General features: G+C 33.8%; 1 protein-coding gene across 5 annotated transcripts; it reads left to right on the top strand.

Moving 5' to 3' along the window:
- Positions 1 to 12,143: 12,143 nt before the first annotated feature.
- Positions 12,144 to 18,570, top strand: LOC118044559 (nucleobase-ascorbate transporter 6). 5 transcript variants are annotated; one of them, XM_035052908.2, is made up of 15 exons: positions 12,160 to 12,363; positions 12,686 to 12,843; positions 13,344 to 13,441; positions 13,528 to 13,704; positions 13,960 to 14,060; positions 14,331 to 14,406; positions 14,498 to 14,557; positions 14,699 to 14,883; positions 15,656 to 15,752; positions 16,201 to 16,287; positions 17,350 to 17,408; positions 17,500 to 17,591; positions 17,695 to 17,772; positions 17,875 to 18,035; positions 18,137 to 18,570. In XM_035052908.2, exons 2-15 carry the CDS (start codon positions 12,744 to 12,746, stop codon positions 18,353 to 18,355), a joined length of 1,590 nt encoding a protein of 529 aa, XP_034908799.1. In that variant the 5' UTR covers positions 12,160 to 12,363; positions 12,686 to 12,743; the 3' UTR covers positions 18,356 to 18,570. The 5 variants fall into 5 exon arrangements, with proteins under 5 accessions (XP_073259743.1, XP_034908799.1, XP_034908801.1 ...); XM_035052910.2 differs by having other exon boundaries at positions 12,161 to 12,363; positions 12,698 to 12,843; XM_035052911.2 differs by having other exon boundaries at positions 12,161 to 12,363; positions 12,694 to 12,843.
- Positions 18,571 to 18,799: the final 229 nt, after the last annotated feature.

Below are 18,799 nucleotides of genomic sequence, written 5' to 3'. Positions count from 1 at the left end.
ACGAAGCAGAATTTCGCTGCAGGAGGTTCGGTTGCGGCAGCGAAACAGAATTTCGCTGCAGGAGGTTCAGTTGCGGCAGCGAAACAGAATTTCGCTGCGCAATACACAAATCGGCAGCGAATACCGATTCGCTGCAGGAGGTTCGGTTGCGGCAGCGAAACAGAATTTTGTTGCGCAACACACAATGCGGCAGCGAATATCAATTCGCTGCAGGAGGTTCAGTCGCGGCAGCGAAACAGAATTTCATTGTACAATACACAAATCGGCAGCGAATATCAATTCGTTGTAGGAGGTTCGGTTTCGGCAGCGAAACAGAATTTCGTTGCAGGAGGTTCCGTTGCGGCAGCGAAACAGAATTTCGCTGCGCCACACACTATGCGGCAGCGAATATCAATTCGCTGCAGGAGGTTCAGTCGCGGCAGCGAAATAGAGTTTCGCTGCACAATACACAAATCGGCAGCGAATATCGATTCGCTGCAAGAGGTTCGGTTTCGGCAGCGAAACAGAATTTCGCTGCAGGAGATTCAGTTGCGGCAGCGAAACAAAATTTCGCTGCACAATACACAAATCGGCAGCGAATATCAATTCGCTGCAGGAGGTTCGGTTGCGGCAGCGAAACAGAATTTCGTTGCGCAACACACAAATCGGAACCATCAATTTCAGCACATAGTTCTTCAACCAAAATTCCAGCAACAACATCACAGCAGAACACATTAAATTTCAGCAACAACATCACAGCAAAACACATTAATTTCAGCAACAATTATCACAGCAAAACCCATTAATTTCAGCAACAATCATCACAGCAGAACATATTAATTCCAGCAGCAACATCACAGCAGAAAACATTAAATTTCAGCAACAACATCACAGCAGAACACATTGATTTCAGCAACAATCATCATAGAAAAACACATTAATTCCAGCAGCAACATCACAGCAGAAAGCATTAAATTTCAGCAGAACACACACACACATGCATGCTGGCCTACCCCATAGTTAAAGCCAGCCTTCTACCATAATTGTTAGATGTTCTGAAATTGACTTTATTTCACTTCTGTTTGCTAGTTCTCCTAGTTAATTTCAGTTTCCCTCATAGCTAGCTTAGGTCTTAGATCAATTTTTCTTAGGGTTTTTCTTCTTCATTTTCGTTTTTGATCTTAAGGGGGAGAGGAAAGGGAGTTTCATGACCCATACCTCCTGAATTTAACTAAGTTTGAGGAAGATTTGACACTATTCTTTTATCTTCAGCTGCTGGTTCTCCTCCTTCTTCTTCCTCTCACGTTTTCCAGCTCTCTTTTTCCTCTCCTCTATGCAGCTGCCCACTCCTCTCTCAAGATCTCATCTTTCCCTCACAAGCTCACAAGGTAATCTCTACTAGTTTGATTCACGTTTCTGTTGTGAAAGGGGAAGGGAAGAATGCATGCAGCTGCTGGTTTGGGAAGAAGATGGGTCATTCTCTCTCCCCTCTTTGTATTTATACTACCCATCAAATGAAATGGGTTGTTTGGGGGTTGGTTTAGGTGTATCATTATCCTTGTTTGGTTTATCTAAAACCATTTTTACCCCTCCCTCCCAGCTCTGCATCACTGTTGATTGAGAAATCGGCAGCGAAAACTGCGTCGCTGTCGAATTCTGCATCGACAGCGAAAACTGCGTCGCTGTCGATTTCTGCATCGACAGCGAAAACGGCGTCGCTGCCTAATCCAGAATCGGCAGCGAAATCCGCGTCGCTGCCTAATCTAGAATTGGCAGCGGAAACTGCGTCGCTGCCGATTTCTGCATCGGCAGCGAAAACTGCGTCGCTGCCGATTTCTGCATCGACAGCGAAACTGCGCTGCTGCCAAATCCAGAATCGGCAGCGAAAACTGCGTCGCTGCCGATTTCTGCATCGGCAGCAAAAACTGTATTCATCATCATCTGTCTCTCTCTCTCTCTAAATATATATATTTTCATTTGGGTGTTTACACAAGGATTTTCATGATTATTTAGTATGTTAATACCTTCTAACTTGTATGATTACTTGCATGATAACTCTTGGTTAATGTTTTTTAGTTGGTTAATGAATGATTTGGAGATATTTTTGGAACTTATTAAACCTAAGCCACCTATCTAAGTGGACATAATTAACTCTTTAATAAATCTTGTTCATTAGATATTAAATAAGTTTTCTAAATCACTACTAGCTTATATAATCCCCTATTGAAACTTTATTTTTACTATGAATAATATAAAAAAAACACTTAAAACAAAAAAATTTAAAGAAAATTAAAAAAATAATATATTCGCACCATAACTCATCAAGTTATTAAGTTAGATCTTTTTTATTATTATTCTTGTAGGGGTTTTTTTTCTCTGGTTTTCTTACTCTACTTTTCACTCTCCCTTTTTATTTTCTTTTTTTTTTAACAAGAAATTTTTTTTAATGAAATATTAAAACATCCTAAAATGATGAAAGAAAAAAGAATAGTGAGCAAGTCCACCATTAAAACAAAATATTTAAATTATTTTGATAAAGAATACATAATATTTATGTCACTATTTTTCATTTGCAAATATTAAAAAAATATTAACAATAAAAATCAATGAAACATAAATAGCTTTTATTTGAATAAAAAAACTCTCAGATAAAAGAATTCTACTATAGTAATGATAATAGTTATGATTAAAAATATTTGATTTTTTGTAATGATCTAATTAATTTTTGTAGTGTATTCATCATATAACCAAACTAACTTAAATTTCAAAATTAAAATACCCAAATATTTTTTTATAATAAAACACAAGAATCTTTTTCTCTTTTTATTTATTTTATTTTTAAAAGAGAAAGATATAACTTTCTTAAAACCACAAATATGATTTTACTTTCTAATTATATTTATAAATAAATCGGTGCGGATATTTTAGTAATTATTATATTGAAAAAATATTATAGCCTATATATCCCAACTTCTAACTATATAATATTAAACGATACTTTAACTTTGTGTCCGTGACTTTTATTTCAATGAAGCGACAATTAATTTTGGGTGTTTTAAAAACCGAGAAAATTACAATATAAATTTTTTTAGATTGTAATAAGTATTCAAATTTATTCATGTATAAATAGTTTTGGAAAATTTGTTAGAGCTTGGAAAAATATAATAAAACATAGTTGAATAACTAGATCATTAGCATGTGCTACCTATAAGTCAGATTATTTTTTTATATAAAAAATATTTAGGTATTGCTACTATATTTTTTCTAGTAAAAAAAAATTAAAACCATATGAGAATTGATTTAATGTGACTTAGTTGTATTGACAGATCCAATGGCAATCCAAATGACCAATAAGATCATGGTTTAACTCAATATATATATTAGATCTTTTTAACAAATATTAAGACAATAACATATTATATCTATTCAAGTTAATCCGAGTTAACCTGTCAGTATGCATATCAGGTAATGAAATCATAATAACCCCATAAAAAAAAAAAAAAAAATTATAAAGTTTAATTTTCAATAAACCTAGTATTGAAGGATAAAAATGAAAGAAATCAATTTAAAAATCCAATGACTTCAGTTAATTCGGGTTAATTTGCCAAACTCGCAAGTTAGATCATAAGATCGAGATAACATAATAGAAAGCAAATTGAAATAAATTATGAAGTCACCCAATATTAATTGAAAAAAGAAACCAAACAAAAAAAGGTCATAGAGAAATGACTCGAGTCAACCAGGGTTAACTCGTCAAATTTGTAACCCGAGTCATGAGACGAAGGATAACCTCATAAAAAACAGACTACAACAAATTACGAAGTCTAATTCTAATTAATTTTATGTTAAATGATAAAATTAAATAAAAATAAAGTCAATTAGAAAGAAAAAAAACTCAAGTTAACTCGTTAAATTTATAATCAGAATTATGAGTTTGGGATAACCTTATAAAAAATAAATTGAAAAAAATTATGAAATTTAATCCTTAATTAAACTAATATTGAAGGATTAAATTATAATTTAAAAGGAAAAACATTTTAAAAAAATTATATTATAGTAAAAAGTGACCGAAAGACTGAGGAGGTACACTAAAACCCCTCTTCTCCTTTTGTTTTTTTGTTAATTAATAATAAAATAGATGGAATCACATGTAAAAAAAAAAAACGAAAGAAACTATCCAGGGAAAGGTAGCTCTGGTGGCAGTCAAAGCAAGTCCAAAGGTGTTCGGCTGGTTCGCTATTTGGGCATATGATCTCGTGTCCAAATTGAACCTTAGAAATTGGGCTAATCTTACAACTTTCTCCTGAGCTTTATTGGGCTCGTGATCTGGGCCACAGATGATGGACTTTTCTGAGCTCGTGTTCGTAATGGTTGGGCCCACTTCAAGCACAATAATCATGAAGTGTTCCTTTTAGAAGAGAAAAGGTGGAATCTGGGGATCCTTGGTCTATCAGCCAGAACTTAAAAACTCTTCCAAGCTCCAGGCTTTCCACTCAGCAGAATCGGAGACTCTTGTCAAAGTTTATGTACAATCCAATTCTAAAGCCCTACTAGCTAAATCGGCTGTGAATATTAATGGATTTTTTAAGTAATAATTTATAATTAGAGATTCAAATTTAGTAATATCACAACCCGAATATATGTGCTCACAATATGCGTTAATAAAAACTTGTAAGATCCATCCCATACAGGCAGGCAACAGAAGAACAAGGATTCTTTACTTTCATGAATCTAATCTACATAGTGAATGGTTAAATTCTTATCCTCGCGTTGGAGGAATACCGTAGTTTTTTAAAGTATTTTTTATTTGAAAATATAATAAAATAATATTTTTTATTTTTTAATATTAAAACACAATAAAATAATCCCAAAACATAAAAAAATACAATAATTCAAAACATAAAAACAAGCAATGCTAGAAGACAACAAAAGGGACAGAATTTTGTGGAACGGTGGTCGGTCCCTGACGGAGGAAGGTGGTGCTAGGAGTCTCCCCCTCTAGAGGGCTGAAAGCAACGCTCACGTTGTCTCTTTTGTTTTCTTCTTCCTCGTGCACTTTTTTTCTTCGCTCTCTGATCTTCAGACCCTTCTCGCAACTCTCGAGAACATTTGCATGATATTACCCATTTCTCTCTCCAACGTTGGCATCACATATTCTATTCACCACCAGACATGGTCTTTGGCAACATCTCCTTTCCTTCCTCCTGATCCCCGTAATTTAAGACGAGATTTGATTTTTGAAATTGGTTTTTAAGGCTCCTACCAATATGATGTTGACATGCCTCGTGGAGATAAGTGATGATATGTCTGTTTTTGTATTTTAATTTTTTTTAAAAAAATTAATTTTATTTTTATATTTTTATATCTAAATGAAAAATACTTTTAAGAACTAATAATATTCTTTTTAATTTTTTTATATTTATAGATTATTTTGATGTGCTGATATTAAAACTAACTTTTAAAAATAAAAAAATATTATTTTAATTTATTTTCAAATTAAAAAGAACTTTGAAAGTGGTACCAGATTTCATAATATCCCTTGAATTTGAATTTTCACCTTTCCAAGACTTAAGCCAATCAATTGGTGTCTAACCACCGCAAAATGGCATAATTGAAATTATAAAAAGCAATCAAATGAATTACAGAGCACCCAGCTGCCGCTCACTTGCGGTTGCATCAGTCAAGATTGGTGTCCATGTGGTTGCAGGAAATCTTGACAAAGGACTAGCAGGGGATCGAGTTGGATAATTAAGGAATGTGCCAGCAATCTCATGCCTTTCTTCTTCTTTTTCTTTTTTTTTTTAATTCGTATTAAAATATATTCAAATAATATTTTTTTATTTTAAAAAATTATTTTTAAGATTAACCCATCAAAATAATCTAAAACATATAAAAAAAATTAATTTTTAATAAAAAATTAAATTTTTATTGAACGCAAATCAAGTTGGATAATTAATAAATGTGCCAGCAATCTCATGCCTTTCTTCATCATTATTAAGATCTAATTAACATACTAATCTTATAATTGGCCACTAAAATGCATCATAGACCCACCTACTGAAGTGTTTATGAAACAATTATGTCTTCTGAAGTCTATTTAGAAATGTAGTTGTGATTTTTTTAAAGTACTTTTCATACTAAAATGTATTAAAATAATATTTTTTATTTTTAAAAAATAATTTTTGAGATCAGCGCATCAAAATAATTCAAAACACACAAAAAAAACTAATTTTTAGCAAAAAATAAAAAAAAAAATTGAATTTTTATGGAAGACGCTCTCTTAGTACCTCTCTCTTTCTATTTACTTGGTAAAACCACAACTCTATGGGTGTATTTGATACTGTATTTTAGAAGTGTTTTTGAAAAAATTAAATTTTTTATTTTTTTTTATTCAAATTAATAAATTTTTTGATATTTTCATATCATTTTGATATGCTGGTATCAAAAATAATTTTTTAAAAATAAAAAAAATATTATTTTAATATATTTTGAAATGAAAAACAATTATTATCACATTTTTAAACGCGTTTGACATCTTGCGGATATATTTACTTTAATTGTGTGTTTAGCTTTTTTAAAAAATATTATTATTATTTTGTATTTTTTATCTTTTTAATGTGATGTGTGCCGATAAGTAGTATTAATTAAATTAGGATTCCGATTGTAAAAACCTTAGGATTAAAATTTATGGTTTATTTGAGATTTAACCTATGTGACTTTATAAATAGATAATAAAATGATAGTCAGACATATACACATACAATTTATTTATGCAGTTTATTCACAATATTTATCGTTTTCTCTTACCTGTTAAAATTTATAGTTCTTCTTTATTACTTTATTTACAGCTGTCCTTTATCTTTATTTTTCTTTTGTTTTTTTCTTTGTTTTTTTTTGGCGTTATTCCAAATAGATTCATATTTTATTCGATTTGCAAGGCTACTATTTTTGTCTCTAACAATGATTAAGTTTCTAGTTGTAATTTTTTTTTAATTACAAAAAAATAAAAACTTATAAAATATTAATAAAAAAATCAATAACCAATTAAAAGATTCACAATGATTGGTCATCAGCACTTTCTATCTAATCATAAAAGAAGAATTTGTTGATGAGACAACCATCTAACATCTATTCAAGAATCTTGTACTGAAAATCATCTTATACCAAATATCCTCAATGATTATTAAGCTAGGGTTAAATAAAAAAATTAAAAAATTAATTTAATTAAAAAAATAAAAATAAATAATCATAAAAACCAAACCGGTAAAAAAACAGATTGAACCGGTTAAAATATTTAAAAAAATATTCAGTTCAGTTCAATTTCCAGTTTTGATGTGCCTAAACCGGCCAACCCGAACCAAACAGTTCGGTTTCAAAATGAAAAAAAAAAGTTGTGGATGGCCTCCTTCCTCTTATTAGTCAACAACCCTAGCAAACCATTTATTATTTATTTTCCTTTCACATAGTAGCACCCTCCCTTTCCATTAACTCTTTGAATGCTTTTACAATTTGAAAAGTCCCTTTCATTCATAGCTTCTATGCTTTCTATGTCTCTCATCTCTCAATGTAAAGGAAACGTTAACTCATTACAGGTAAAGTTTTAATATTTCAATATTTGAGTAAAATTTGTTTTCTTCTCTTCCAATCTTTCATACTTTTTGTGTCTCATTTCTCAAAGTTGTCATGTTAGAGATAAATTGTTGATGATTCTTCCATTGATTTACTTGATTCTCTTTCATGGGTGCATAAAAAATCCCGCCTAATTGTCTGAAAGGGATTATTTTGAGTCTAGAAGCTGAAAAGTTTCCAGAAAAATCAAAGTAGTGATTGCTAAAAACTGATACTGTTTTTTTGCAATTATTTTTTCCTTTGCAAGAAGTTTTAACAATGAGAACAACGTTGTTGATTCTTAAAGGATGGCATCTTAGCATTGCATTTCGGTTTGAACTAGTTTGGAAGAAAAAAAACTGAACTAAACTGAAATTAATCGATTTGAACCAGTTTTCGGTTCGGTTCAAAAACTTTTTTAAAAAATTGCTTTGGTTGTTTATTTTGGTCCAAAACCAGACCGAATAGAAAATGCTCAACCCCAGCTCAACCAATTAAATAATAAATTTGCTTCATACAAGTCGGTTCGAGTGTTATAAATTTTAGGGTTGCTGAAGGTTTATATCAGGAGTGATCATTTTAAGTTCGGTTTATTTTTTATAAAAAAAATAACCAAACCGAATTAAAAAAAATAGAAACTGGTTCAAATCGACCGGTTTCAATTCGGTTTGGTAGGACAAAAACTGGTTCAAGCTAGTTTGGCTCGGTTTTGACTTAGTTTTTTTTTTTTTTTTTCAGTTTGGTTTTTTCGATTTTAGGCTTATAAAAACCGAACCGATTGATTTTTTTTTTAATTTTAATCGATTTTTTTCATGGTTCGGTTTTTTTTGTTATTTTTTTCCGGTTTTCTCGGGTTTATTGGTTTTTCAGTTTTTTTACTCACTCCTAGCTTATATGATTGTTAACTTCAGGATCCTAGAGAATTAGTTGAAATGCGTGTAAATTAGCCTGGATACCCACGATTACCAAATAAAAAAAAAGAATATCGTACTAAATAAATAAATATACAAAAATTCACGTTGTTTTGAAATATATTAAAAAACCAAGAATCTCATACTGAATAAATAAATAATACAAGAGCAATATATAAAGCTAATAACGTACAACCCCCCATAAAGTAAATCTTTTGGATATTAACCTAAACTTAATCATCAGCATGTTTATTCATATATGTTTTTATTAGTCTAAATTTAATAAAAATACAAGAATATTTTTGCATTAAAATTTTATTTATTGATATATATTTTTATTTTTAACATTAACACATTAAAATCATAAAAAATATTTAAAAACTTATTAACTTGATATTTTTCAAGAAAAAACAATGTAAACAGCATTATCACATGGAGCGAAAGAAGAATGGATATTAAAGTGCTTTAATTTGAGCGTTATTAAAGTAAGCAAGAAAGTGTCGCTATCAATAAATGAACGACAACGGTTCAGCATGTAAAATGTAGCTTAACTCGCAACAGAGATAAAACGTGGAAACAGAGGTTAGCATGGTCACAAAAAAAATCAAGTCGGTGGAGAGCGCCCCTGAATTCAAACACGCATCTTGACATATTTGTGCAACAAAAGTCAAGACTTTCAGGATTTTGGTGGTCATCGGGAGTGTAATAATTATTTTTTTAAAATAATTATTTTATAATATATTAAAATAATATTTTTTAAAAATTATTTTTAATATTATACATTAAAATAATTTTAAAAATTAATTTTTAAAAAAATATTTTTAAAACACAAAAATAAACTACTCCAATCCTTCCAATTCACTTGGGATCATGCCTTCAAATGTATTTGATATTGAGATAGTTGTTGTTGTGTTTTGAAAAAAATTGTATTATAAAAAGTATTTTTGATTAAGGTTAATTTGATATTTATACATGTTTGGTTAAAACTGTAATTGAAATTGAGGTTGAAAAAAAAAGTTTAATATGTTTGGTTAAAAGAATACTTTTCAAATTGAGGTTATAAAATAATTAATATATATATATATATGTATATATCTTGATGGTTTTTAATTTAAATACTATAGATTTAATTACTGCTATTACATCATGAAATAAATAATACTTATATAAAATATTTTTTATTGTTCCATTAAACTATCTATAATTCGATCACATACGAAATCCATTCGACAAGGATTACAGTTTTTCTTGATTTATTAAGTGTGCAACAACATCAGGTAAAATATCATCAGGAATAAAATTGGAATTGCGATCAAATTCTACAAATACTACGTGAGATCTCATTCTAATTTTTCAAGTAAAACACAATTAAAAATAAAAATAAAAATTGATTTTTTAACTGGATCGAACTCGGTTTAATGCATTTAGATTTGGATCAGACCTGGTCCGTCCAAAATAAAGGAAACACTCTATTATGATCTGGCCGAAACAGTAGAAACACTTAGTAGGACGCAATTTAGCTTCTTTCTACAAATTTATGATAAAACAAATTTCATACGGGTCTCACACCATTAATAAAAACGAGTTTTAACATTACTAAATATATTATATAGTTTGTTTTAAAAGCAAAGGCTGTCGTGTAAACAAACGGGCATGTGTTACCTCCTACCTCACCTTCATCTACTTTTCAAGGCTATATATATATATATAAAAGCTGTTCTACTCTCTACTTCTTTAATCTTCATTGGAGATGGATTCGAATCAACCCTTAACATTTACTTATTTAAGTGAAGATGGTCATAACGCATACTAGATTGAATCATTAAAGAAACTTTACTTATTTTTTAATCACGTAGAAAACAATCCAACAACAACGCAATAACCAGCCTTTAGAGGGCATGTGCGCTACTACGTAAGCTATCTTCATTTATTTTCGCTAGTGTTTTGCTTTGCCCCAAAAACAGAAAACCTCTCTCCCTCTCCCTCTCCCTCTCCCTCTCCCTCTCCCTAGAACAAGCCAAGGGGCTGCCAGCTGTCAGTGAAAAAAATCGAGTCCTACAGACAGCAGGGACTGGGGGGGTTACTGCTGATAAGGGAGAGAGAATGTGTCGGCTGTTACCTTTTGACCCTCCTCCCTCTTTTGGGTCCCCCCCCTCTGTGGGGCACCCCCGATATTCTTCTGCTACACAAACCCACACGTTATCATCAGCATATTGTCCAATCTACCCCCAGGTTGCCAGCCTCCAATAATTCCACGTTAGGCGTCGAACGCCTGGACAAAAACCACATGCGCTCCAACTTTTAAATGCTATTCTCGTCTTTTCATGCAAAGAACGTATGCTTTGAAGTTTGAACCATAGTTTTGATACCCGGACTGGCCCGGCGGGTCGACCCGGGATCCGGCTGACCCGGGCCTGGGACCGGTCCGGATCTAAGTAAAAACCCGTTTAGGAATTGGCCCGGCAAAACCCGGTCGACTCGGTGGGTTGACCGGGGCAAACCCGGCTGAAACCCGATCTCTCTGAGTTCATCATCCAAGGATCGATTCACTTGGAGACAAACACCAATCCGGAACAGCAAGATCTGAACTTACCTGCTGTTGCAAAGGACTCAAGCAATGGCAGCAATAGCATTGAGTCCCAGGACGCAGAGTTCTGCAAGAAAAAAGATTCTCGCGAAAAAGACCAAGCAAGATTCTTCTTATCTGAATGTGAAGAAGTGCCCCTCATCAACCAAGATGTTTGGAGACCTTCAGTCTCCTTTTGTTTTGGGTGTGCGTGCTGTTGTTGGAGATTGAGGCTCACAATTGGTATGTGACCAAGGTGCTATTGCCAGAGAAGAAGAAGTCACCAGCAGCTAGAAGAGAAAAGTTAATTAATTTCTCTTTTACTCTCTAGGTTTTCTATTTTTTTTTTCGTGTGTGCGTGTTGGGGAATGAGAGAATAGAAAAGAGTGCTTTAGTGTGAGAGTTTTTTTTTATAAATTTTTTTGGGTTGACCCAGGTCAATCTATTTAACCCGTGACCTGATCATTAGATCGGGTCGACCACCGGATCGGGTTTCAAAACTATGGTTTGAACATCAAAAACTAGGGGTTGGTTGCAATACTGCGAGGTGTTTGGCTTCGAGAAATTTAATTATTTTTGTTTTAAATTAATTAATTATTTTTTTGATAGTTCTAGATTGTTTAAAATATTTAAAAATAAACGAATATCTATTATTATCCCAAACATCCGTGCATCCTTATCGGGAAGTTAATTACGGAGAGCTTGATTCCGCCTCAAGTGAAGGCAAATGCCCAAAACGCTGCCGTTCTGATTAAAATAAATTAAACGACTTCCTTGATCCCTTCCATGATTTTGATGACCGTAATTGCTTGTATAACAGAATAACATCAATGGCAAGTGATTACCGGTTGGTACGTATAATAATAATATATCATTAAGAGGTGTTTGGGAGTAGGTTAAAATTTAAGTTTTTTTTTTCCTTCTAAAATTAATTATTTTAATATATTAATATTAAAAATAATTTAAAAAGGAGCCACTATTATATATCCACGTCCCATTAAATAATATTCGGTGGAGTGTGCAGCTTAGCTTCACTTTATTAATAAAAATGTTGAGAGAGAGATTTCACCTCACACCTTCCACACTGTTTTTTTTTTATAGACATCTCTTGCTTGTTTTTTTTTTTTTTTTTTAAAAAACATCTGGTATTTTCCTTCTCTCTTTCAACCTCCAGAGAAGAACTGCATCTTTTTTTTTTTTTTCCCCTATCTTTCGAAGAGGGGTGTGGGGTGCATGATTTGCATTTGACCTCAAATTCTTGCTTTCAAGATAGATAAAGGAGTAGCCGTTGTTCAAAAGGTACTTTTCTTTGCCTCTTATAATTTTTTAAACTATTTTACTCTCTTTTCCTCTGTTTTCCCCTCCTTATTATATGCTTTATGGGTAGCTATAGCTGTAGTCGTAGGAGTAGTGAGAGAGAGAGAGTGAGAGTGAGTTGATTCACTCATTTCTGGGTCCTGCTCACATTGTTGAGTTGAGTTCAGTACTGTTTTTGCTTCCCTGTTTTTTTTTTTTTTTTTTTTTCCTGTGAGATTTGGGATCTGGGTTCTGCTTCCTCTTACTACATCTTCGCTCACCTTTTGAATCTCTCTTTTGTTGCTGTTCTTTTTTTTTTGAAAAGAAAGAAAGAAAGAAAGAAAGAAAGAAAGAAGACAGTTTCGTAAAGAAAGAAGGGGTTGATGGCTGGAGGAGGAGGAAAGGCTGAGGAGCCACAACCACATCCACCAAAGGAGCAGCTTCCCAACATTTATTATTGCATTACGAGTCCACCTCCATGGCGTGAGTATTTGTTATCTCGTTCTTTTTTCTTCTTTTTTTCAAGTATAATTTTGTTATCTCTGAACTGAATCTTGTTTTTACTTCAAAGCATCCTTTTGTGCTTTCTTTATGGTATATACTCTTTCAAAAGCTCCAAATAAACCTACTCTTTTCTTCTGTCAAGATTCCGCATACACTAACCCACCTTTCAAAAACAAAAAAAAAGGAAGAAAAAAACCCAACTACTTTTTTGATCAACTATATATATATATATATATATATTTGTTTATCTGTTCATTTTATTTTTTGCAATTTCTATTTTAAGGAAATCTGTCCTTTTTTCTGGTTTTTTTTTTTTTCCCAAAAAAATTAGATTTGGTATTTTTTTCCTGTTTTTTGTCAGTGATCTTTTTTTTTAACAGTGTTTGAAAATGGACCAAGTATTTTTGTGTTTGCTTATTTTTATACATCGCTGAAATGGGTTTGCCTCCATTTGATTATTTCAAGATTGTGTGTTGCAGCGGAAGCTATCCTACTTGGTTTCCAACATTACCTTGTGATGCTTGGAACTACTGTTCTCATCCCTTCTGCTCTCGTTCCTCAGATGGGAGGAGGAAATGTAAGGCCAGAGGAAAAAAAATCTTTATGCAGATATTTCGTGTTTATCTTTAACTGAGTATGGTGGTCTTATTGTTGTTTTTGTAGAAAGAGAAGGCGGAGGTGATCCAGACACTTCTCCTTGTTGCTGGTCTGAACACGTTGCTCCAGAGTTTGTTTGGCACTCGTTTGCCTGCTGTTATTGGAGGCTCTTACACCTTTGTCCCAACCACAATTTCAATTATCCTTGCTGGTCGATTTAGTGATGAACCAGATCCTGTTGAGGTTTTATTTCTAGCCATTTTCTGCTGTATGAAGTTGTCGTAGTTTGGAATGTCAAGTGGCACCTTTCTATTAATGATATAGAAGAGCTAGTATTAATTCCCAGTTAAAATTTTTGCTGCACTATTTCAATGGTTCACGTCTGAAATAGACTGGGCAGGGGTGTATTATATACTTTAACCTGACCCTCCCACCACTTTACTCTTACTGATAAATGTCCTGTTAGTAGCTTCATGACGACTTTTAATGCCTACACAGAAATTTAAGAGGATTATGCGTGCAACACAAGGTGCTCTCATTGTTGCTTCAACTCTCCAGATTGTTCTAGGCTTCAGTGGCCTTTGGCGTAATGTCACCAGGTTAGTTCAGAACCAGAACTGATACTTATATTTTAGCAGTGCTTGCACCCTGTGATCAATTGCATTTAATGCTAAGAAGATATAATGATTGGTTAACATATAGAATCATCATCTATGTATTGCGAATCAACAGAACTTCTGATCAATGGAAAGCTCTGGCGTATCCTGTAGCTCATTTGCATCTTTATGCCATATGTAATGTTCACTTTGGCAGAGTCTACTGCATCATAGTGGAGAAAGTTACAAGGTTGCTCTTTTTTTTTCCTGCAGGTTTTTAAGTCCACTGTCAGCTGTTCCTTTGGTAGCCCTTGTTGGTTTTGGGCTGTATGAGCTTGGGTTTCCTGGGGTAAGCTTCCGTCTGCTGCATATTCATGCACATGCATATTATGTATAAACTAGTTACCAGTGGGTATTAAGTTTTACATTGAAATGTTTAGGTCGCCAAATGCGTGGAGATTGGCCTTCCAGAGCTTATCATTTTAGTATTTATTTCACAGGTATTGTGCTGTTTTATGGATCCAGTTGTAGCTATTCTGATCACGCTGTGTTTTGTCATCTCTTGCTTTTGACTAATTATTACTTTATTACTAATATTTGTTGTTAGGATGAATAGTTAATTGTCACTGTCTGTTTTGCAGTACATGCCCCATTTGATAAAGTCAGGAAGACACATCTTTGATCGTTTTGCTGTCATATTCGCAGTGGTGATTGTATGGATTTATGCTCATCTGCTCACAGTGGGTGGTGCATATAATGATGCACCACCGAGGACACAAGTAACTTGCCGTACTGATCGTGCTGGGCTTATAAATGGTTCTCCATGGTTAGTCACTGCATCTTAAAACAGATGCATGATTTAGCATTTACTTCTTGGCTTATCCTTTATATGGGGGATCTTTTCTTTCCTGGTTTACAGGGGAATGATTCGAACTTGAGCCACCTAGGAAATCAACCATGTCCTGCACTGCTGGACCATATCCAGTAGTGCTATAGGTGGATCTTTACTTGTCATTATTTCTTCTTTCTACCTATAGGCATGGCTCGTGATTACCTGGTAATCCCTTTACAATGGTCCTTTCTATTGATTGTAAATCCCTGTCGGTGTGTTAATTGAGGTACTCTGCTGCACAAAGAGTAAAACCAGTATAGGAAGAGGTTGAACACAGTGGACTTTACCAATTCATTTTATCCAAGAGAAAATCAAAGTGTGAATTAAATGCTCTTTTTACTCATTTCCTCTGTTGATGAGCTTGGTTGCTATGTCTGAACATGGAAAAGCTGATTTTGAAAGGCAAGAGTTAGATGGTCCATAGGTGGAGACTGCTTGGATGAACTAGTTGTCATAGTCCAATTGGGAAGTGCTTGTGATGCAATTATCTGATTAGAACCCAAATTATGACAAATTTCATCTTAACTGTTTTCATTCCTAGCACATTTCATTGAATCATCTGGGTAATTTGGGTTCTAATTGGTATTAGCGGATGAAGAGTTTGATTAAAGCTTAATTTTGCTTTAATGTAGCATAATGTACTTTTTCATGACTTAGCATTGTGGGATGGCATCAAGTGTTCCTTATTGGAATTATGGGTTTGCAGGATAAGAGTTCCATATCCCTTTCAATGGGGAGCACCTTCATTTGATGCTGGTGAAGCTTTTGCCATGATGATGGCTTCCTTTGTTGCTCTTGTAGAGGTTTGCATTCTTCCATTCAAATTTTCACTTCTCCCTCATGCATATCCTATGCTATTGCCCTAACCTAAGAATCAAAGTACATCACACAATAACATCACAACTGTTGCTAGTTTGCTGATATTATTTTTCCATTCATTGATTTTCTATTTTAATAATAAGTCATTGTAAATGCCTATCCCATACTAGCGGTACCAATACAATAATAAATCATTTGATTGTTGTAATGTGGATGAGCTGACAAATAATAGTTTCCAGAGATTGATAGAAGTTCTTCTTGGAAACCATAATTTTCATAATTTCAACGTTTTTAATTGATTTTGTTCTTTTCTGGTTTTTCATTTTTGCACATGTGATGCAGTTCAAGCATTCATTCTGTGGATTATACATGTTACTTGCCTGTGTTATTTAATCTTGTAAGTTAACTGAATTACTTTTCATGAATAAGCAGTCCACTGGCGCATTTATTGCTGTATCAAGGTATGCAAGTGCAACTCCTATGCCACCTTCTGTTCTTAGCCGTGGTGTTGGCTGGCAGGTAATAAAATAATTGGTTCTTTGTAATTGAAACAGCATTTTTAAGTTTTGAAAGGTTGTTTTTGTGTCTATGATATTTTGTGAATGCTTGTCTTTTTCATGCTTTGCTGCAGCATGCATCAAATATGCACTCCAGTGTATAAACTTACTGTTGTGTAGCTGAACATTTTATTTGATCTGAAAAGTAGGTGACTTTTCATTTTCAAGCTGTTGAATGATCAAACACCCCCCCCCCCAAGTCCCTCCCAACCTTTCATGACAGCAAGACAGACCTTTTCATTTCCAAGATTTGTTTGAAAAGTGCTATACCTAGCCACTGTTATGTGCAGTTGCGTGCAGAATGGAAAGAATGGAGGTGAAATATTAACACATCAAGTTTTAAGGGTGTAAAGAGTGTTAGGTTGTGTTGTTTTATGAGTGCTTGATAAGAGTCTTGTAAAATTATGAGTGTCAGCTGGCCCAATAAGAGTTAAATCAAAATTTGAAATATAAATAATTTCAAAGAAATATATATCGGGGGGTCTGTAATGCAAAGTGTATGGAAAAGACAGGTAATGGGTGCTAGCTTCAAGAAGGATAAAATATAAGAGACGTCTTCCTCCCTTGAAAAGCTTTTACCGCTCCCTCTTGAAGATTAACAATTAAATCCCCAAAATGTGTTAATTGGTAACCCCTTTAACAATTCTCTCTACTCTTCCAAACCCAAGAGAGTACAAGCCCCTAGGGTAATTTTCACCTCCTTTACCCTCCCTAGCAAATCTATCCTAAATAAGAACAAGAAAAGGATATTTATATACGGAACTTTTAGCTGTATATTCTGGTGATTACTATATTTTTGAAGCAGAAAGAACAACGATGGTTGTTCTGTCTGTGAAACCAGAATTTCATTGTCCTTCCTGGGAGTTGGACAAGCAAATTCCTGTAACTTTGATTTTCACATGAGTCAATTGTCATTCAAAAGCATGTCTTTTCTGCATGCAATTGATCTTCACATTGGCGAGTTATAATTCTGATGGATTTTGAGTTTTTCACATTTGTTATTAACATTTTATTTCTACATCAGGGAGTCGCCATTTTGCTTTCTGGGCTGTTTGGAACTGGAAATGGATCTTCTGTATCCGTGTAAGATTCACTAAGAAAGCCTTTCGAGAGCCGAGCTTTTATCAATTTAGATAAAGTAACTTCAAAATTGACTCGTGCTTTACCTGTGCAGAGAGAATGCTGGTCTCTTGGCCTTAACACGAGTTGGCAGCCGAAGGGTTGTCCAGATATCTGCAGGATTCATGATTTTCTTCTCTGTTCTTGGTAAGTCAATAAATGAGTTTGTTGAATGCCTTTTGTATTGATGTATGATTCATTTTGTTGGTATACCATTCCCAACTTACATCGACTTTGCATTAATGTGCAGGAAAATTTGGGGCAGTCTTTGCTTCAATTCCATCACCCATTATTGCCGGTTTATATTGCCTTTTCTTTGCTTACGTGGGTATGTATATCTTGATATTTTGATTCACAAGCATACATGAATCTCTGATATAGAGTCATTGGTTTTGTAAAATGATTTGTCCTTTTCACTATGGATTTCCAGGTGCTGGTGGTCTTAGCTTTCTTCAGTTCTGTAATCTCAACAGCTTCCGAACAAAGTTCATACTAGGCTTCTCTATTTTCATTGGGTTATCGGTGCCACAGTACTTTAATGAGTACACTGCAATTAAGGGCTTTGGTCCGGTCAACACAAGTGCAAGATGGGTATGAATGAAAATTTTCAACCCCTGATCTGTCTTTGCTTTTGTGAAAACCTTGCCAGTGGCTGATAAGCATTTTTTGTTTTTTTTCTTCTTAATTGGCAGTTCAACGATATTATAAACGTTCCTTTCTCATCAGAAGCATTTGTGGCGGGCTGCGTGGCCTACTTCCTGGACAACACGCTGCATAAAAAAGATAGTTCAATAAGGAAAGACAGGGGTAAGCACTGGTGGGCCAAATTCAAATCATTCAAGGGTGATACAAGGAGTGAGGAATTCTACTCCCTGCCCTTTAATCTAAACAAATATTTCCCATCCGTGTAATTTAATCAGCATTAATAATGAGCTGGTCCTGCTCAAATGTGTTCTCGATAGCTCTTTGTTGTGAAATCTTATCACACGCTATATAGCAGTATAAGATAGTCTCATCTTTCATAGAATGACTTGAAATCATTCAATTGAATTTGTTTTCTTTGTAAAAATCCCCTACGGATGAAGTGGGACTTGAAGTAGCAATGATTCAGTTTTTATTACCTCTAGTTTCTTCTTCTCTGTTCTGTAATTGCTATCTATAGACACTGGAGCACTGGTTGCATGTACCTGGCACATGGCCATTGAAATCAGCTGCTCCCTAGATTTTCACTTGTTATTTCATCAGAGGATTGACTGCTGATTTCATGTGTTCAAGTTAAACTGGATCGAGTCGCAGAGTTGGGTTCGAATACAGGCCACGTATCGTCCCCTTCTCCGAATGCCGATCATCCCAAT

The sequence above is a fragment of the Populus alba genome, chromosome 12 (assembly GCF_005239225.2).
Source record: "Populus alba chromosome 12, ASM523922v2, whole genome shotgun sequence".
NCBI classification, from domain to species: Eukaryota; Viridiplantae; Streptophyta; class Magnoliopsida; order Malpighiales; family Salicaceae; genus Populus; species Populus alba.
The sequence above is the reverse complement of the archived record's forward strand: the minus strand, read 5'-3'. Positions and strand labels throughout refer to the sequence as shown.

What these genes read in the sequence shown, in the direction of transcription:
- LOC118044559 (XM_035052908.2), top strand. Translation starts at nt 12,744, where the DNA reads ATGGCTGGAGGAGGAGGAAAGGCTGAGGAGCCACAACCACATCCACCA. An exon ending in ATGAACCAGATCCTGTTGAG is followed by an intron (nt 13,705 to 13,959) that starts GTTTTATTTCTA and finishes ATGCCTACACAG; the next exon opens with AAATTTAAGAGGATTATGCG. An exon ending in TTTTAGTATTTATTTCACAG is followed by an intron (nt 14,558 to 14,698) that starts GTATTGTGCTGT and finishes TCTGTTTTGCAG; the next exon opens with TACATGCCCCATTTGATAAA.